Source organism: Grus americana, chromosome 14, assembly GCF_028858705.1.
Source record: "Grus americana isolate bGruAme1 chromosome 14, bGruAme1.mat, whole genome shotgun sequence".
In the NCBI taxonomy this organism is placed as follows: domain Eukaryota; kingdom Metazoa; phylum Chordata; class Aves; order Gruiformes; family Gruidae; genus Grus; species Grus americana.
The window spans coordinates 1,914,881-1,933,750 of record NC_072865.1 but is presented as its reverse complement, the minus strand read 5'-3'; the positions used below and the strand labels follow the sequence as shown (position 1 = coordinate 1,933,750).

At 48.2% G+C, this 18,870-nt stretch overlaps 1 protein-coding gene across 5 annotated transcripts in view; it reads right to left on the bottom strand.

The window, feature by feature from the left end:
• Positions 1–18,870, bottom strand: part of SEPTIN8 (septin 8) — a 47,085-nt gene that overhangs the window by 17,302 nt on the left and 10,913 nt on the right. For 4 of the 5 annotated variants that reach the window (XM_054841639.1, XM_054841638.1, XM_054841641.1 and 1 more), the window contains exons 2-8: positions 12,314–12,428; positions 8,604–8,799; positions 7,727–7,913; positions 2,592–2,753; positions 1,072–1,168; positions 552–720; positions 168–300 (exon numbers count right to left, since the gene is read on the bottom strand). In XM_054841639.1, coding sequence (XP_054697614.1) covers positions 168–300; positions 552–720; positions 1,072–1,168; positions 2,592–2,753; positions 7,727–7,913; positions 8,604–8,799; positions 12,314–12,428 — 1,059 coding nt within the window. The remainder of the gene's footprint in view (positions 1–167; positions 301–551; positions 721–1,071; positions 1,169–2,591; positions 2,754–7,726; positions 7,914–8,603; positions 8,800–12,313; positions 12,429–18,870) is intronic. The other variant, XM_054841640.1, reaches the window with a different exon arrangement.

The window sequence follows — 18,870 nt, the reverse complement described above, 5'->3', positions numbered from 1 at the left end:
TAAAAACATTACCCAGCTCCTCTGAGTGGAGGAAGGTGTGTGTGTGCTTTGGCTGGTGAGGTCTGCTTAAAAGCCACATGTGCTTTCCAGGATTCACACGTTGCCCAGACCCAGATCCTATGCTGGCTGTATTTTGGGCTCCTCTCACAGGTTTCTGGCACACCCACCTCTCTCTCCTTCTCCTTCAGCTCTGCCTCCGTCTCCTTGACTTTGTTAACAAACATTTGTCTCATTTCTTCCTCTTTCTTCTGGAGCTCACCCAAGAACTCTTTCCTCTTGGTCTCGTACGTTTCTTGGAGGCTGGGGAAGAAAGCAAACGAAATCCAGACTCTTAGGACACCAATGCGTTAGTGATGCGGAAACGCATGCCTGTGTGTTGCTGAAAGACAAACAGGCAGGGAAGGGAACGTCAAAGCCAGCTGCAAAGTTCAAACCCAGTGCTGATATTTTCCAGCCCACCATTGTGGATACCACCTACACACCTCCCATTTTTTGGGGTGTCATTACCAAACTATTGCTCTAGACTGATGCTAGACATGAAGGCCGCTCACCTGAAGGGCTGGCTGTCTGGATCTGTGTCCTTGAACCCCATCTCTTCCAGTTTGCACCTCCTGTACAGCTCGTAGTGGCGGGTGTGAGTCTGCTCCCGAAGATCCTCCATGTTGACTCGAATCAGCATTTCCCGCAGTTTCACGAAGTCGCAGTGACTTTCATTCTCAACTGATGGAATCAACGGGAGACATCAGCAGACCGCAGGCATGGCAGGGCAGCCCAAACACCCATAGACATTCACTCCAGAGCCTCCCCTCCCAGGCGCCTCTACCTGTTGTCCCACACAGGGCACAACACAGCCCCTTGGACGAGGATATTCCCACTGACCATTACTACCTGCTGGTAGGAACGGGAATTCAAAGGAAAGATCGTCCAACCCACGAAAGGCTGCACAGGACATTTCTGCACCATTTAGCACCTTCGTGCACACGCACTGGCAGGAGGGCAGAGCTGGAGAGGGTGCCGGTGTGCGCACACACAAGGGAGGTTTGTGGCAGGCAGCCGGCTCCCAGCCCTTACCTTGCACCACTCCCCACGGGTACTGCCGAGCTCTCACCAGCTTGTTCCCGACTTTCACCTCCTCCGTGCTGCCGACCACAGCAAAGGGCAGATGAGCCTGAAACAGAGCCAAGGCCAGGGACTCAGGGCATGGGCCAGCCCCACAGAGATGCGCCTGACCAGTGGGTCCCCCTCACCCAGGCACAGGATCTACTTCAAAAAGTCCTTCCTCTGCAGCTAGCAGTCTCCAATACTCAGAGCAGCCTCTACTATGAGCTGGGATACTACAACAGAGAGCAGCGTAGGGCCATAGCACAGCTTACTAGCAATGCTGGCTGCACTGAGCTAGACAGGGAAATATTGTAGGAACACCATGATCATTACTGAGCTCCCTCTGCCCGTGTGTCAGGTTGTTCTTGCATCTGTAGTCTCTCCGCACGCCAAGAGCGGGGCACTCCCTGCCTTGCAAAAAGCACAAGCAAAGACATCCGTAAAGAGGCCTTGGCACAGCAGTTTGTGTGTGGGCACTGCAGGGGACATGTGCAGGATACAACATGTGCTCGTTGCTCTCCAAGTCTGCAAAGCATCGAGCGTAGCACAGAAACAGGGCGCCGTCCTCAAGCACTGCAGGAGAGGAGCCACAGAGCAGGCACTTCAGTAGGACAAGGTAGACAGAATCCTTCACGTTTAAGAAGAAATGGATCCAGAGGTGTGGAACTGGTAGAGAAGCGGGCAAAAATCTTTTTTTTTTCCCCCTCCAATGCACACAGCTTACAATTATTTTAAAAAGAGTGCATCCTCCAAATTTTTCATGAATTCAGCAAAAAAGAACTAAAGAACTATTATAGTTAAAACACATATCTAGTTGAGCCAGGAATCAACTGTCTACTGAAAGAAAAAAAAGAAAACAGGGAAGACAAAGCATTTAATCAGAGACAGCTATGCAGGAAAGTGTTCATTTTGATGAAAAAGCTACTTTTTATTTAAAAGATTAACATGGAAACATTTCAGCTGTTTCTACTGCAATAGCTGCACTCTGATTTGGGAGACAGGAAACCTGAAAGTGTTTTGCATATGCTTCAGCCACGTCTGAATTTGATCTTGGGATTTCAAAATAGACAAAATAGAGTCTAAATATTTTTCTTTTTTATTTTAAATTGGGTTTTCTCTGCTTAGTCTCCTTAAGTCAGAAGGCTAATGTAAATCTTAACTGTAAAATTTGTATTCAAAGTTTCTCTCTCCTCAAATGAAAAGTAGCCTAAAAGCAGACAGAATGAATTTTGAAGAAAACATTTTTCAAAAATTCAATAAAACAAATTTTAGAACTGAGTTTCTCCAGAGAGCCCACAGATTAAATAAGAGCCACATTTTAATTAATTCTGTATGCAATAGCCTTAGGCATCTGTCAGATCTACAACTCAACTTTCAAACAGCTTTAGTGTCTGGACAATCCCAATGAAACTTGCCCTTCAAGTGCGTTTTTGTGCAGCAGTTTAATTTGTCACAACTCTGGAGGCAATGCGACTGGCAGCGTTACTCACATTCATCACAGAGTTGATCTCAGCGACTGCTTCGTCGTCTGTGGGGAACTGATAGATCTGCACGCCATTGCTGACCAGCTCGCTCATGATCTTTATCTTGAACTTGTGCAACTCGCTCTTGGAGATGGTGTCTGCTTTGGCAATAATCGGGATGATGTTCACCTACAGCAGATGGAAAGAAGGAAAAACAACCGGATGAGAATCAGTCAGGCAAAGCAGCTCTGTCGGGAGCACGGGTGCTCGCGGGGTGGCCTGGGTCCTGCCCCGTTGGCTGCTTTACATTTCATATAACCACAAAGGTGCTAGGTTCTGCATGCAAGCTGCAGCACAAGCCCAGCTGAACGCTAGAGGGAAGAGTTTTCCAGGACTAATTTGGCTACAAGGCTTCTAGATAAACCGAAGACAAACATCCTGCAATAAATACACGATGAGCAGATCAAAGCCGCTGCTCTCACCTATGTATTTTGTTACACGCTTCGAGGGAGGCAGAGACAGCATAACTGTCACATCTTGAGTTATCACCTGTCCACTTCTGGCTGCGCTGACAAGCCGTTTCAGAAGACAAGCGCAAGGATGAAACACTGCAGCAAGCTGCTGTGAAGCCTCCCCAAGCTTAAGCAGAAGGAGCAGGGACTGCTCAGACACTTTTGCAGCAGCTGCAGATCTTTTCTGAGGACTCCCCGGGCCTCTCCGTAAGGATCACAACTCAGGCATGCTGCACGGATTACATGGACCGCCTGGGAAAGGTGCAGGGTGCCGCACAGCAGATCAGAGATTTGTTTTCATCCTCTTTTTGCTCAGCTTTGCTTCTGTATCAGCAGTCACCGAGCACAACACACCGTGCAGCTTCACCACCTCCCCCCCCCCCCCCCATGCCCAGCACCTACGAAGATCTAAAGCCAATGAGGGCCACATCCCCCATCCTTCAGGAGGGATGTGGTTCGCTATGACCCCATGCTCAGGAGAGCTACAGCAGGGCAGGATCTGTCACAGGAACCTCTATTAGATAATGCTGCTGTACCCAGAAAAGCCAAGTGCAATACTGCAAACCACTGCTTAAACAAACAACAACAAAACTCGTCTGTCTGAACAGCAGCCAAATTCATAGCAGTAAAACACAAGAATTCAGACAAATGAGGGGAAAGTCTGATTTGCCATCTAACATTTCCCAACAGCTTTCTGTCCTATGGAGCAGAAATTCATAGCAGCCATTTGGTCTCCAATGGGTGCCCATTAAAATAAATGACCTTGCTTTCCCAGCTCAAGTTCTCTTTGTAGCTCAATGTTTTTTCCATTCTTCATGTTTTTCCTGTCCCCTCTGGTTTAGCACTCACTAAATACAAGAGGATTTACTCACTCCAAAAGAAAATCATCTTAATTTGCTCATTGCAAATTTATCTCAGAGGATAAATTCCTTCTTTTTCTCAGCCACTGATCTGGCCTCTTTTACCAAGGACCACAAACCCGTGCAGAACAAGGTCTGCTGCTCACTCCACTCCTCAGCAGGTCGATGTCCTCATTACAAAGGTAAAAAAGGGCCATGACCACAGCTGGGTGCCTCGCTGACCTGCAAAGAGCAGGATCCGCCATCTCTCTCAGAAAAAGGGTGAGCTCAGGGCTCACGTACCCCCCCACACTCAGGAGCGGTATCTGCGAGGGGAAGGCACTGCCAGGGAGCTGCTGTGTGCGGGGCTCCCTGCTCTCCAGCCAGCCAGCACACTGACAAACCAGCAAAAGAGGTGATTTTAGTCCATTTTCAGTTGGCCTAAGCAATTCCCCCCTCTTCTTCCGAGGAGGTGCAGAGCCTGGAGCTTGGCATGGCTTTCCCAGCAGCAGGAGAAGACAGGCTCTGTGGTCACAGCTGCTGCCCTGGCAGGACTCAGCAAGGTGCAAATTGAGGTTGGTTCAAGTCCCCTCCAACCAGGTTCCTCACGCTTTGAAAAGGCGACTCAGCCAGCACGTGCTGTCACAGAGGTCAACACCCAAAAGGGTTTTACAAGTTGTTGTATTTCCAGTAATCAATAGCCAACATCAATACCGTAAAGTCCTAGAAATGGCGTTTGGGTGTATCTCCCTCATTTCTCTTCTTCCCTTGTGAGTTCCTTAAGTTTTTTAAGTTATTACTGTTTTTATTACGATTTCATAATAAATTCAGACAAGGCAGTGAACTGGCATGCACACACATAGAATGCACCTCCTTCCCAAGTCATTCTGACCACAGAGTTATTTCTCATCTCCGAAAATAAAACTTACAAGAATGTGCTGAAAGAGGTCAACTGGTAGAAAATAATTTTGCTAACATAATAAGGCTTTGTGCATTTTCACCCTGTGAAATACAACTGGATTTTTCCCTATCTCCAAAGTATTCCTGAACGCAAGTTCCAGTAAAGCCAACAGGCAAATCCTACCTCGGAAACCAAACAGCAGAGGCACAAACTGACCCGAAGCATCCCCACTGGCCAGTGACCCGCCTAGGATGTGTCAGCTCACGAAGGGCGAGCAATTAGCCGCAGCTCGTAAACAGCACACGCTGACGGGAAACCAGCCAGGGACACCAAGCAGGCAGCCCCGGGACGCCCATGGCCGCACACAGCTCTGCCGGCACTGTCCAGGGCAGGGCTGCGTTTTAAATCAATAAATCCCCTTCTCATCCGATACAGATGCAATTTTATTTATTTTATTTATTTACCTCCTTCTTTCCTCAGGTTAAACCCAATGGAAAGCCAACCCCTGCCAGGTCATACGTGCTTCCCACCTCCCAGCCAGCCACATTTCATCTACCTAAAACCGCTTCTGAAAATGCTTCTAGCTCTCTGGCTGTAATTAAATACCCTAGACAACAGCTGGCCATGAGCTCAGCCAAACAAGTACTGTATTACAGTACAAGGAAAGAGTTTGTTTACCAGACAGCTTTACCCAGAAGGGATTTTGTAAACTTTACACTAAAAGCAAGATTCATTCTTGAAATTGTCACACAGATTCAAAAGCCTGCCCAACACTCGATGCCTTGTCACCGGTGTGCTAAAGCGGAGGTGTAACTGAGCCAGGTTCCTACAAACCCCACGTTAAACTAGTCTGAGAGCCTGAGCCAGCAGAGCACGCAGCAAAGTATCGCCTCTGGTACACCTCCTGTCTCCATGGGCTCCACTCTTCAACCATAAAGTAGGGGCCACCAGCCACGTAAAGCTTTCCCAAGGGAAAGTCACGTTCAGGTGTGCTTGCACAACTGCGGACATGAGTCAGTGCACATCACCTCTCTGCTTAGCTACGGTAACCACTCACTGTTACCAGTCCAGAGCGGACAGAAAGCTGCCTGGGGTTTGCTGACACCCCACTTCACCCTGCGCACGTGCCAGCCCCCGAGCACAAGTGGTTGCCATGTACTAGAAAGGGGCACAGCACTGTCACACACAAATCTTTGAGGAGTGTCTGGAAAGCACCTTGATGTCCTGAGATGACACTGACGCAGAAATGCAGCATAAACTCCTGACACCCAGAAAATATCAACGGCCTCTACTTGCTTATTCATTTCCACGTCCATGCTTTGCAAAGCCACCACACAATGAAATCCAAGATACTCTCAGGCTGTGGTAAGAAGAAAGATGAGCGTAAAGGGATAAATAGTCCTCTCTGAAGTCATTTTAAGTGGAAGTTTAAAAGTATAAAAAGCTTGTGTGCACACAAAGTTCCCATCTCTGCACAAGTACAAAGGATTTATTTTGGTACTACTCAAGGACCACATTAAAGGCAGCCATGGGGAGATGTGAAAAGTAGGGAATGCAGAAGGAAGAGAAAAGCTTTGTGGGACCACCGGCGCCAAGGGGAATCGTGCAACAGCTTTCCTCCAAACATATTTCTGGGAACATGTAATGCTGGCACAGGCCCAAGAGACAAGAGTTTATTAAGGGAAAGTTTTCAGATTCCTGATGAAGTCAGTGTAACAGCCACCACAGTTACAAACACCCCACTGCAATGGGAAGGCAGTGCCTGCTCTGGAGTGGGGCCAAGGAAAAGCAAACCAACAGCCCCGGGTGGCAAGGGCAAACAGCAGGCACCCGGCGAGGGGGAACTCTACCCACCAGGGAAGTCCGATAGACCTGCACCTGGACAACAGCCAGAGAAGAAAGCATTCCCTAAATGTAATCCAGGGCATCCCTGGGTACTGCAGGGTCCCAACTGCCTCACCTGCCCCTCTGCAGACTGATCAGCATCTGCCATCTGAAAGGAACCACCTTGCTGCTAAAATACTGCTCTGAAAAGACAGGAAATTCTTGCTAAGAAAAGAAGAGATGCTGCTGACAGCAGTGGCCTTTGACGCCTCCTGCAGCTCCCTGGAAGCCAGCTGGAACAACCAGAAGCGTGTCAGAAACCTTCTCCAAGCTGCAGGAATAGCAGCGGTAGCCAGTTAAGTAACCCACTGCCCCCCGGGGCAGTAGCAGCTTACACACAAAGCAGCAACCCCCAGCTAGACCCTCTCGTGACCCACTTTTAAGATTCCTATGACCTTGAGAGTTTCTCACCATATTTCCATTTTCATAAGATATTGTGATTTGCTGTCTAGGTCATCTGGCACTACCAGCACCAACAGCTCACGTACTCCCTGTGTGCTGGCATGCACAGCCAATGCTTCTCTTCAGCCCTTGTCTCCTCTGTACTGATCACACCTTAGGACATCTACAATTTTGGCTCCTCTCAGTCCCCCTGTTCCTGCTGACAGGTCAGGACAGCAGAGGTGGCTCCACAGTTTCCACAGTTCAACTGCAGGAGCTGGAACACATCCTTACCTGCACACCTGTAAAGAAGAGCTAATAAAGATGCAGCTGATAGCTTTGATAAACACGAACTAATCTGGGTAAGATTCTTACAACAATGGACACTCTAGACTTCACACAGCTAGCTGGAAAACAGGTTTTTCACCTGACTTTTTTCAGGAAAGCCAGTAAGAAAAAAAGCACAGGACCTAGCAACTCACCAGGGAAGGCCAAGTTCTACCAGAGTCCTAAATATGGCTCAGCTAATGTGCAGGAAGGACTCCAGCACTTACACGAAAGGAACAAAACCTCCCACATGACAATCAATATTAACAGAAGCATCACCACTTCCAGAAAAAGGGACCATGGTCTCCAACCCCTTACCTTGCTATCCAGCTTCTTCATTGTCACCAGGTCTAAGGACTTGAGCGAGTGCCCGGTCGGGGTGATGAAGTACAGGCAGACGTGAATCCTCGTGTCATGGTAGTTGAAGAGAGATCGGCGGATTTTCAGCTCTTCTTGCAAATAATTTTCAAACTGCGTATCAATGTACTCAACTATTGGCCTGTAACTAAAACCATACCATTAGCAACCCAGATACTGGAGCTCACAATTAAACAGTTTGAAGGCTTAAGGAGTTCTCCTCGACATAGCATGGTATCATTTAAAAAGTAGTTATAAGACTCAAACAATTTAGCCTTACAACAGGAAAAGCATGGCATTTACACACAGACCTTATAATCCAAAGGTTGCTGGAGTGTCCTGAGGCTGCATGCAAAGTCTAAGGACAGTGAAGCACAGAAAGTTGACTACTTCCAGAGATAAAACTTTGCCAAGATCTCGGGGCTGAGCCACCTGGCTGTAGCAACGCAACATGACCAAGGAGAGACCTTGGAGTCCCAGAAAGCCTTTACCTGGGGCTTGAGCAAGATGTCTGTGTAATTAAATGAGACAGGTCCAGAGACACCAATCACTGCCAAAACAGATAATTCCCAACCCTGCACTGAGGACAGCTCGTCAACTGCTCACACTCCTGGAGGACACCATTCTCTACTGGAAAGACCTCGTATGACATCTCTTTTTGGCTCCTCACCCAACCCCCCCCTACACTCAGTCCCCAAACCAGAGCCACTGCAGGGAGCTATTCCATTAACAGCAACATGGACACCTCTGCTGCAACACTGCAAGCAGGACTCAGGCAGTTCACATCTAAACATCAGAGCCAAGCCCAGAAATGCCAAGCAGATGGCACGAGACCTGCCTTTCATCTTTATTTATCTGATCCCCAAATCCAACCGCGTCCACAATCGTTAGCTTCAGGTGGACATTGCTCTCCTGCAGGTCGTAGGTCCGTGGCCGCAAGCGAACGGCGCTCTCATAGTGACTGGCTTCCTCCGTCTCAAACGTGGTATTGAAGAGGGTATTCATTAGTGTGGATTTCCCAATGCCAGTCTCACCTAGGAAGGAGAAATCATCAGTTCACTGCGCGTGAATTTGTCACAGGCACTTCAAAGAACAGTAAACACAGAGAACTAAATTATACTGTGAAAGGTTACTACAAATTGCTTGTGGACAGACATATAATTGTCAGAAAGGTAACTGCATTCTCGAAGGCCATCAATGCTTAAGGCAAAGCTGACACAGAGCGCATTGGTCTCATCTCCCCAGCGATGGCCATACAGCACAGCAAAACACAAACACACTCTCTTCCCCTCCACGTGCCCTGACTTTGCTCAGGATCCTGCACCAGAGAAGCTAGGGAGAGTAAAGTTTTAGTAGTCTTTTGGGTCTTCAGATGAGAAGGAGTAAAACTCAGCTGCTCCCACTGAGAAGGACTATTCGGGTCAGTTGTTGGCTGTCCCAAACGCAGCGATAGCTCCAGGTAACACTGCAGGTCCGCACGAAGCAATGGGTGTTCAGTGTGCCACGGAGGGGACAGGGAAGTCTGACAGTGAGGTTTCCTCTCACTCCTTCCTGTGAGATTCCCAACTTTTTTTTTTTTTTTTTTGAGAGAGTGGAGACCCCTGTGAGGAGGGAATCTGGGTGCCTATTTCAGTGCAGAGAAACAGGAAGGCAGCTCCAGACCTGCTAGGACAACTTGCCATCAGACTGAAAAACTCTTCACAGCAGAAAAGATGCTGGATGGAGGTTTCACGATTTCACTGTGCAGCTGAACTTTGGTCTGCCTGGAAGCCTTAAAGCACCTTGTCCCTCTTCCACAGCCCTCAACCCTGCAGCACCACATGTCCCATTAATAACTCTCGGAGGACTAAAGCCCATTCTGCTGTAACCCTTTCCCCCTCCATCCACACAGCAGCTACACCAGCGTCGGCTCTGTGGCTCTTTTACTCTCCCCTCTGAAGAGCACCGCAAGCTCAGCACAAGGCACTCAGTGAGCTGCTGAGATCTGGCTTGGTACACGCCAACTGTCCAAGATGGTCCCGCTCTGCACAGACACATCACAGACAGCAAGTCTATGCTTTGAGATGATGGGGCCACCTGTGCAATAGAATTGGCCAAACTGGAGGAAATAAGCAGCAAACTCTTCCGTCATATCAGACGTGAGCTTCCACAGGCATCCAAACAATCTCAGCAAGACAGCAGCTGTCTGACAGAGCAAGAGGTGCTGCTCTGCCCTGAAGAGCTCCAGCTGCACAGGGAGATCTTGCAAATGCCATCATCCGGGCTGGGTTGCAATGCAGCCAGTTTCATCTCATATTGCTCTTGATTTCTGGACTTTCCCTTTAGTATTTCTGCTTCCTTAAAGGTTGCCTTTTTGCCCCATGATTCTTCATGCAGAGGAAGAGAACATGGAGTCAAGAGAGGATGGCAGAGAAACTTGGTATGGAGAGAATAGTTCTTGGAGAACCAATAGGGGTAAGATTAGGAGAATTTTCCCATCTGTAGCCCCCCTGTTCCAACAGCCATTGAAGGACACCTGGGATGCATCACAAACCAAGCTCCATCCCAGAATATTTGGCTCACAGGCTGTCTGTGAGCCAGAAGGGCTTTGAACTGCTGCTCCTGGTAACTAAATGAGACTCTGATATTTTCCAGATTGGCCTACAAGGGGCCCCATTTAAACTCCTCACTCACAACACGCAGCCCTGTTGGCCAAGGGAGCGAAGAGAGGCAAAATCCAAGGACCTGGCCTTCTGCTCCCTGCTGACTTCCCAGGCAGTCCATCGTGCTGCACCTTGGCATAGACAGCTACTGCTTCTACTGAGCACAGCCCCTCTCGCTGAACCCAGCCGCTGCCGAGGAGCACTACAGCGGACACGCCGATGGGAGAGCAAGTTTCTGCTCAAGGGAGGTGCCGTGCCTGCTGCTGCCAAGGGGTTTGGGCTTTTTCCTTCTTCAAGCACAGCCATAAATACCACATGGTGCTCAGGATAGGGCAGAGTTACATGCTGCTTCCTACCAGCTGTGGTTAAGAGTTGTGCAAGGAAATAAAACCAGCCTGGTGCTCTAGATTAATCTGAAAGTCATATGGACAACTTATTACTGATGCAAGCCACATTCTCCTGTTCAGTTGTGGGCACAGCTGGGAGCAGGAACTGGCAACCAGGGGTAAAGACTTTTTTTCCTCTTGTCAGAAAAAAAAAAAACCCAAAACAAACCCCAACCAAAAAAAAACCCCAACCAACCAAAAAAAAGCAGCAATTTTTTCAACTGTGTCACAAACGGTATGGCTGGATGAGAATGCAGGAGTATCCATTCGGGTGTCCCCAAGAACAATGCTAATTAAGAACATATTGCCCTCTGCTGCAATTACCCTTCTGCTAAGGAACAAGCCTATGAAGTTTGACTGATTTCAGCCATGCTTTTTACTTGTGGTTTGGATATGCAAGAGTGCCGTAGGTATGGCATGAGAACCTTGTGCAAGTTGTGAGGGTTTCACTGCACAGTCTGTACAAAGCCATATTCTCTTTGGGCAGATTGAGGGCCAGGCAGGGAGCTGCTGTCTCTGGATGTATTTCTGCTGATCTAGCAGGTTACAGTACTTCAGACCTCACACACAGTACAAGAGCCAGCCAAAGTAAAAATAATGCTCGTCTCATCACTGGAAGGAATTGGTTTCTAGTACTCTAGCCAGCATCGCCTGCTAGATCGCATCAATACCAAAATTAAAACCCAAGAATATAATGAAGTTATTTTAAAGTCAGTCTCTCACGCCTGCTCACAATATTCGAGATAAATTCTTTACAATCAATAAAGACAGGAACACTCCCTCTCCCTTTCCTAGCACAGAGACAATCATGCTTCAAGCCCTTTGACTCACCCTTGGAAAGCATCAACCAGGCACAGCTCAGACACAAACCTCTTATCCCTAGCTTTGGGGTGCAGGCTCGCACTCAGAAATGACTGAGTTATCACCAGCAGCTCTCAGCTAACACATGGTGTATCTGACTGTATCTACTTGGACACCGTCTTCACTGAGAAGCTGCTCATGCCAGCCACCCATTTGCAAATGGAAACATTAAACTTGCCACATACAGTCTTCTCTATTGCAAAGCTATTGCAGCGGAGGAGATGAGCAACACCTCACTGATTACGGAAATTCTTCTGTTTGACACACGAGGCTCAGGCACTTGGACCTCCCTGCCGCTCACTGCGGCTCCTGCGTCGGTAGCTCAGCTCAATGCAGAGCTGGACAGTCCCACACCTGTTTCCTCCCCCCACCAAAGGCAGAAAGTTGATATATTAAAGCTTTTCCCAAAACTATTTCTAATTTTGGGTAATGAGTCTCCAACAGTCACTTGTGAAAGTCACAACTCAGAAGCATCAAACTCCAGAGACCTCAAGTTCGCTGAAATTAAAAAACTTTCTTAAAAAGTTAGGCATTTCTGACTTGCTTAAAGTCACTGCCGAGGCCCGTGGCAGAGCAGGACACACAATAAAATAAATAAATCCTGGTCCCAACCTCACCGCGCCGCCAGCCCATGTCTGTTTGCAGAGGACTGTGCTCACCCACACAGAGGATGTTGAAGCTGAAGCCTTGCGTGACAGACTTGCTGACCAGCTGATCGGGGAGGCTGTCGAAGCCGACATGGCCCCCCAGGGAAAGGTTCCTCTTCTCTTCATTCTGGTAGGGAGAAGAAATCAGATTAGCAGAACTGCACAGAGATGGCAAATCAGAGACACAAGACGAACCACCAAGCCCAAGAAATAACCATCCCGCCGGGCACTGCATAGCCACCGACACAAACCCTAACGCTGCACGCAAGAGCTTCTATTTTGGCACACCACAACTCAAACCCTCTGACAGCCACCATCAACAGAAAAGAGGGGGAAAACACTGATCTTCATGGGAAATTGGGAGAACTGAGCTACAAAGAAAAGAAAACAATAGCATGAGCTCCAACTACATGCAGCTGGGAGACATTAGCAAAAGAAAACCCACCACTGTGTGTTTTAGCACTCATTTCGCCTCATCTTTTTTTATTTTATTTTCTTAAACCCTCCAGCACTGAATTCAGCTAGACAGACTCTGCGTTCCCCCCCTCTGCAAGTACTTTTTTTTTCCCCTTTGCTCTTGCCATAAGCAGTGTGGTTTTGTTCACTCACACATCCAGGGGTGCTGGTCGCACAGGCGGGGTAAGGAACCCTCTTGCTTTACCATCTGTGACCACACAGTTTTCCACCGTTTCTCTGCTGTTCCTCTTCCTGCCTCCCCCACATGCACTTTGTTCTCCCTTCTGTCTCCTCCCTCCCCCAGAGGAAGACTATGCTGATCACCTGTAGGAAGCTTTGCTTCGAAAGCAAGACAATAAACATCTGAGGAAACAACAGGTCCATGCCCTGCATTAGATAAAAATGCAGCCCAGATCAGCTATAATTCCAGAACAGAGGATTTGACAGAAGGGTCATTTCTGTTTCTAGTGGTTAAGAACAGTAGAGTTTGGATTTGCACAGGTATTTCAACAGATGCTGCCACCTCTCTACGCAGCTGAGCAACGCTGCCCGAGCCCACTGCCCCTGCCGCCTCTCAAGCACTCTTCTCCTTCCATGGAGAAGCAAGGACACATGATTTCAGAGCGGGATTCATTCACCCTCACAGTTCCTTTGGTAAATGAGTCTATTTTTCTTAATCACCAGCACACTGTGGAAGATTAGGATGGAAAAAGTGTCTGCCCTTTGTCTGGCTCGGGTTCTTCTGTCTGTCCCTGACAATTTGGGCTTAATGCCCCAGCACTAAGACTGCAAGACAAGAGCATACCCTGAGAAGAGCCTTAGCAGGCTATCAAACTTTAAATTAACTCAAGAGGAAAATAAAAGAAATGGCGTGATAAGCCTTGCGTGTTGCTCTGTCTGCAACAAGATTGCTAAACAAAACACCAACCTTTGTTCAACTGCATCTTGAGTCAAAGCTCCTTTTAATTCTGCCTTTGGTAGAACAAATATTCTCAGCTTTGTAAAATAATCCATTTAAGTCACAAGAACAACTTGTGAACAGCTGAAGCAGCTCCTATGTCTCATGTACAAACCTTCTGGCTGTCCTGGTTAGTATTTGTTACCAATTTCCAGATAATTTTAGCCCAGTGCTCTCCCAAGGGACTCCCTGGACAGAAACACAACTGAATCATAGCTGGACTCCTGCGATCAATTCTGCTTCATCCCATCAGGATCGATCGTGCTCACTAACTAAGCGGAAATAGCAATTGTTTAAAGTTTTCCTGTGGGAGAGGTGGCATCAATTAAGGTTTTAAGGCGGCCAAAAGTTTAGGTGAATTAAAAAGGGCCCTAAGACATGGAAACATTGGAGTTATACTTTCTTTCCCTTCATCTGGCACCACACGGAGATGCTAAAGCTCAGACTAACACCTCTGCAGGGACAGACCCCAACTGCAGGACAATTCCCCAGCACACAGGGAGCAAGGTGAGTCCGTGCTGATCCAGGCAGCCCAACGCTGAACCACGGGTCTGGCACAGGATGGTGCAACCGCACCGGGAAGGGGAGCTTGGACCCATGTTGGAAAGGGCTCTGAGATGTTTAGGGGTTTATTTTCCTCTTAAGGAGGAGACTGTCACAAGGCACAGGAAGCCACTGCCTGCATCAGCAGAGCTTGGGGGGCTTCCTCGAGCCCTCAGCACCCACTTGTCCTCTCCCTCCCCACCCACCACCTTACAGAGCTTAAAATGCCAGTTCCCACCACTGCAATGCAGCGGCAACCAAGCAAGCCGTTCCCACAGAAAGTCACCGAGTTTGATGGTTACACTTTGTGTCTTTTCATTTTAAATAATAAACAAAAACAAGCAAACAAAAACACAAACCAGAAACCTGGGATGACATTTTGGATGGGAAATAAATAAAAGCTGCCGATGGCTATGATTAGGCTGAGAGTGCCCGAGGCTGGGAAGAGGTTTCCAGGCAACAGGCAGCACCACTGCTTGGGATTTTAAAATAGGCTCGGCAAGGCTGCGTTTTAAAATAGGCTCCAGCTAGGCAAGGCTGCATTGAGAACTCAGTCATGCTTCAGTCAGAGGAAACCCAAACGCATTTGCACAGGGCTTTCTTTTTCTCTTCTTTTTTTGGCATTTGGTCACTGTTTGTTGCAGGACAAGAATACACTTGCTCAAAACTGCTCGCCATCTCTTAAAGCTGCTAAACCAATGAGCCAAACTTCAGTGAAACGTTTTTGTCAGTGACCTTGAAATACACAGTTTCCTTTTATTTCTGTAAGCAGCGATACTAATCTGGTTCAAGTCCAAGGCGCTGCTGATACCAATGCAGAAAACCATTTGCTGTGCTTGCAGCGCGTTCAGCTGTCATTCAGCCTCCAAAGGGATTTTGCTATTGTTGCTGTGTTAGGACAAACAACAGCAACAACTGCTGGAAAGCAATAAAACTAAGAAAAAAAAATAAGAACTAGTTTTCTCTGTTTTATTCTTTCCCTCCAATCCATTGAGCTTACAAACTCAACAGTCTCACAAATACAACCAATTTTTCTGCTCACTTGTGTCATTTGGCACATTGACCTGCCCTGGAAAGGAACCTACCTACCCACCACCCTGAGAAGCAACCACTGGCACTTCTTCCTGCACCCACCTGCAACTGATTTATGAGTCTCACCCCGAATGACTAACCCTTTTGGCCAGCTCCCGCTCGCCCAGGGTAGCTCAAGGACAGCTTGACACGATTCACCTGCTAGTAAAGACAAGGTCACACTCAAAATTGAATTCTTTCCAGCAGAAGCAGCCAGCCTGCAACACTCAGCATAAATAATCAATCCAGAATACAAATGCTGCAATAAATGAGGGCAGCAGTAATGCAGCAATGCAGAGGGGTTTGTTGGTTTTGTTTTAAACAAAAGCTAAGAATTTCAGTAAGACTTTTTCCATGTTTGATGCCGGCAATGCAATTGCCCTGCAGGACAGGAGTAGCAAGTTACGTGGCAGAGCTGGCCGGGATCAGCCATGGCGAGAGCCGGGCAGAAACACAGCCCTGCCCTTTCCAGTTGCACCGGTCTCTGCAACGCTCCTGCCCTTCACAATGCCGGACAAGAATTAGGTCCCTCATCTCATGGCCTGGAAAGACAACTCTCCTGCTCCTTACCATGCAGGGCCCCATCCTGGGGCTGCAAATAACCATGAGGCAGCCAACCTTTCCTGAAGCCCAACTGATCAATTCATAACACAATTTCATGTGAAAATGTTAAAAGGACTTGGATTAATAAATTCTGCTCTGACCTTCTGATGACTCATTTTTTTCCCACCAAATTCAAAATACAACTTATCCCCTTGTCTCTCTGCTTCAAGCCCTGAAGATCAGCTCACGGCACAGAAGATCTTCAAAGATGGTGTTCAAAAGCTCCAAGTAAAACCCCGGTAGCTGCCCATCATAGGATGCTGTTAGTGCCCCAAGAAGTGATGTTCAGGGCTACAGCAGCTGTTTATGGTGGGAGTTCGCACTGGAGCCACCCCAAACTCTTAATTCACATTTCTCTGAAACCTCCAAACATAGTGCTTCAAACCTGCACTAAGGCACCAGCCACCCTGGCTCCCGGCCATGCTCCGCTGGAGGCTGGGGATGCACTTGGGATGCAGGAGAGCACGCTGGCCCATTCCTGCGGCCGCGCCAGCACAAAGCTGCCCAGGGAACCAAAAGCAGCATTTCAAACCCACATCAGCTTCCCAAGCCCATCCACGACAGGGTCCCACAAACCATGCCATGCAGCGGGACGGACGGCGGGGCTGGGAGGAAGCAGGGCACAGCATTGCTGCGGGCACGGGCAGCATCGCTGCGGGCAGCTGGCCACAAACCACATCCGTAGAAGATGATATGTAATTTGGCTCTTCGTTGCTGCCTTTTCTTGTCTCTCTTGCAAAGAGACGCAATCAGAGAGACCAAATCCAGATCCCTAGAAGGGGATCAACACGGTATTCACATATTAATTAGGCTACTTCCTAGTAGACAGAGGGATTGAAGAAATCCGTGAGTAGAAATGGCACAGGCCACAGCATCAACCAGTGTGCCTACGATTCTTTAAAAAAGTAAGAACCTGATCACAGTTTCCCTTCTTCCAGTCTCTTCATGCTTCACCTCCAAATTAGCATCACTTTCACTTTGCGTCATTACATTCTTCAGCAACTTCTCACAGGAAAAGTGGCTTCATCACTGCCTGCACAACCCATGGGGGATGTCAGCAGCGAGATCATCAGCTCCACATTCAGCTGCCCCTCAACTGCAGTTTTCCCAGCTGGGGCTGCTGGTGCAGAGCGCAGCAGCTCATTCTGCTTTTAGGTGGGCTGCCCCTGTTCTCCTTGCTTTCACACCAGGAGCAGTATGAACAGACTGAAACTTGGATATAAAAGACCATTCTGAGATCAGTTGGTTAAAAAAAAGAAAAAAGAAAAAAGATATGGAGAAGTATAATTTTTCAATTAATCTCAAAGAAATGCTCTCTGGTGACATAGGCTTGTCTTCTCTGTTTTTCTGAATGAAGCAGGTGAAAGTATTTGGGTAAACAAAAGCGTCATTGAATGTCACACACAAATGGTGATATTTATTTTTTTAAATGGCGATGAAACTTGGCATGATGAGAGTTATAACGTAAGTGTTGGGCCCTGCTACAGCAGACTCATAAGCGTACAAACAACATCTGAATATGCCCTGAAAAACCAAAAGCAAAAACCAAAAATCACGAAAAAAGCTGTCTATCAGCTAAACCATGACTTGAATGAAGACTCCTGGTTTTACACCCTGAAGGATAACAGAACTTTTCTGTATTTGAGGTGCCTTTTCCCATTTCTATGGCCCAACATGACACAAACGAGAAAGACAAACAGCTGACATTTTCCAAGGCAAAACTGCAAAGGCCTACAGGGAAAAAAGGAGGGGAAACTCAGTCCTTTCCTCTTTCTGCTAAATGCAAAGGGCTTACACTGGAGCAATGAGCTTCAACCCAAAGGTATCTAATGCTCCCAAACGCTCCCCCCGGCACCTCTGTAGGCTTTGCAGCACTGACCCAGGGTCTCACCGAGCCACAGCCAGGCTGCAGCTCCCCTAACGCCAACCCGGCAGGCAGGGCAGAGGCACAGCCGTTTGGATGAGAGCCCTCTTGTTCCAAGAGCTCACGGGCAGCGTTATGTCAGGTACCTCTCTTCCCGTGCTTTTTCCAGTTACATTTTCCACACACACTTATAAAGTAGCAAGAGGCAACAATACAACCTCTGTACGGCAATTTTCCACCGAGGCACACTTTTCTTTATAAACTCCTCAATCCTGGATGACATCTTGACCTTAAATAATACCAAATCCACCAGCACTTTGCAGCACAGGTCCCCTCCAGCCTGGGTACAGCCTGTTACCTTCACCTCAACGCCCATCAGCAGCTCTATAGCACTGGATATACCCACGGGCACATCATTTCGCACTGCGGTAGCACACGCAGACATGGAGTCACGGATCAGCGTGCCAGGCACCCTGCAAAGTGCAGAGCACAGACAGATCCTCTCCCTTCCAATTTACAATCAAATCAAAACAGAAAGATAAAACAGCGCTAGCAGACAGATTGCAGCTCCCTGATCAGCGTGACTCAGAGACCAGCAAGAGGAAGAGCAGGGAAAGCTCCCGCGGGCCCTGCCCCGCATGTCTGCAGTGCCTTTGGCAGCGCTCCTGTGGCAGGACGGAGCGGTCATCGCTCTGCAGGGGCCGGCTCGGCACCCAGCACAGCTGGGGACTGCTGCTAGTCACAAAGCAATGACTTCACCTTTTTGATTCCCTGTCCACAATCCACAACAGTGCATGCAACACAGAGCTTAATACGTATACCAGTGGTGTTTGTAGGATGCTATTCCCTCGTCTCCTTAATGGAAATGCATGGAATCAAGAAATTATTCGGTCCTGATGCAGGGAGTCTCATTTGCAACTGAGCAGAGGAAGGACTGAAGGAGATCTGGCTGTTTATTAAATCCAAGCAGAGCAAGCCGGTCCCATGTACAGGCTCACACGTGCTGGCACCCCAAGCAGCCAGCTGCCGGCATTGCCTGGCCCGGCTCAGACAAACTGCCCACAAACCCACAGA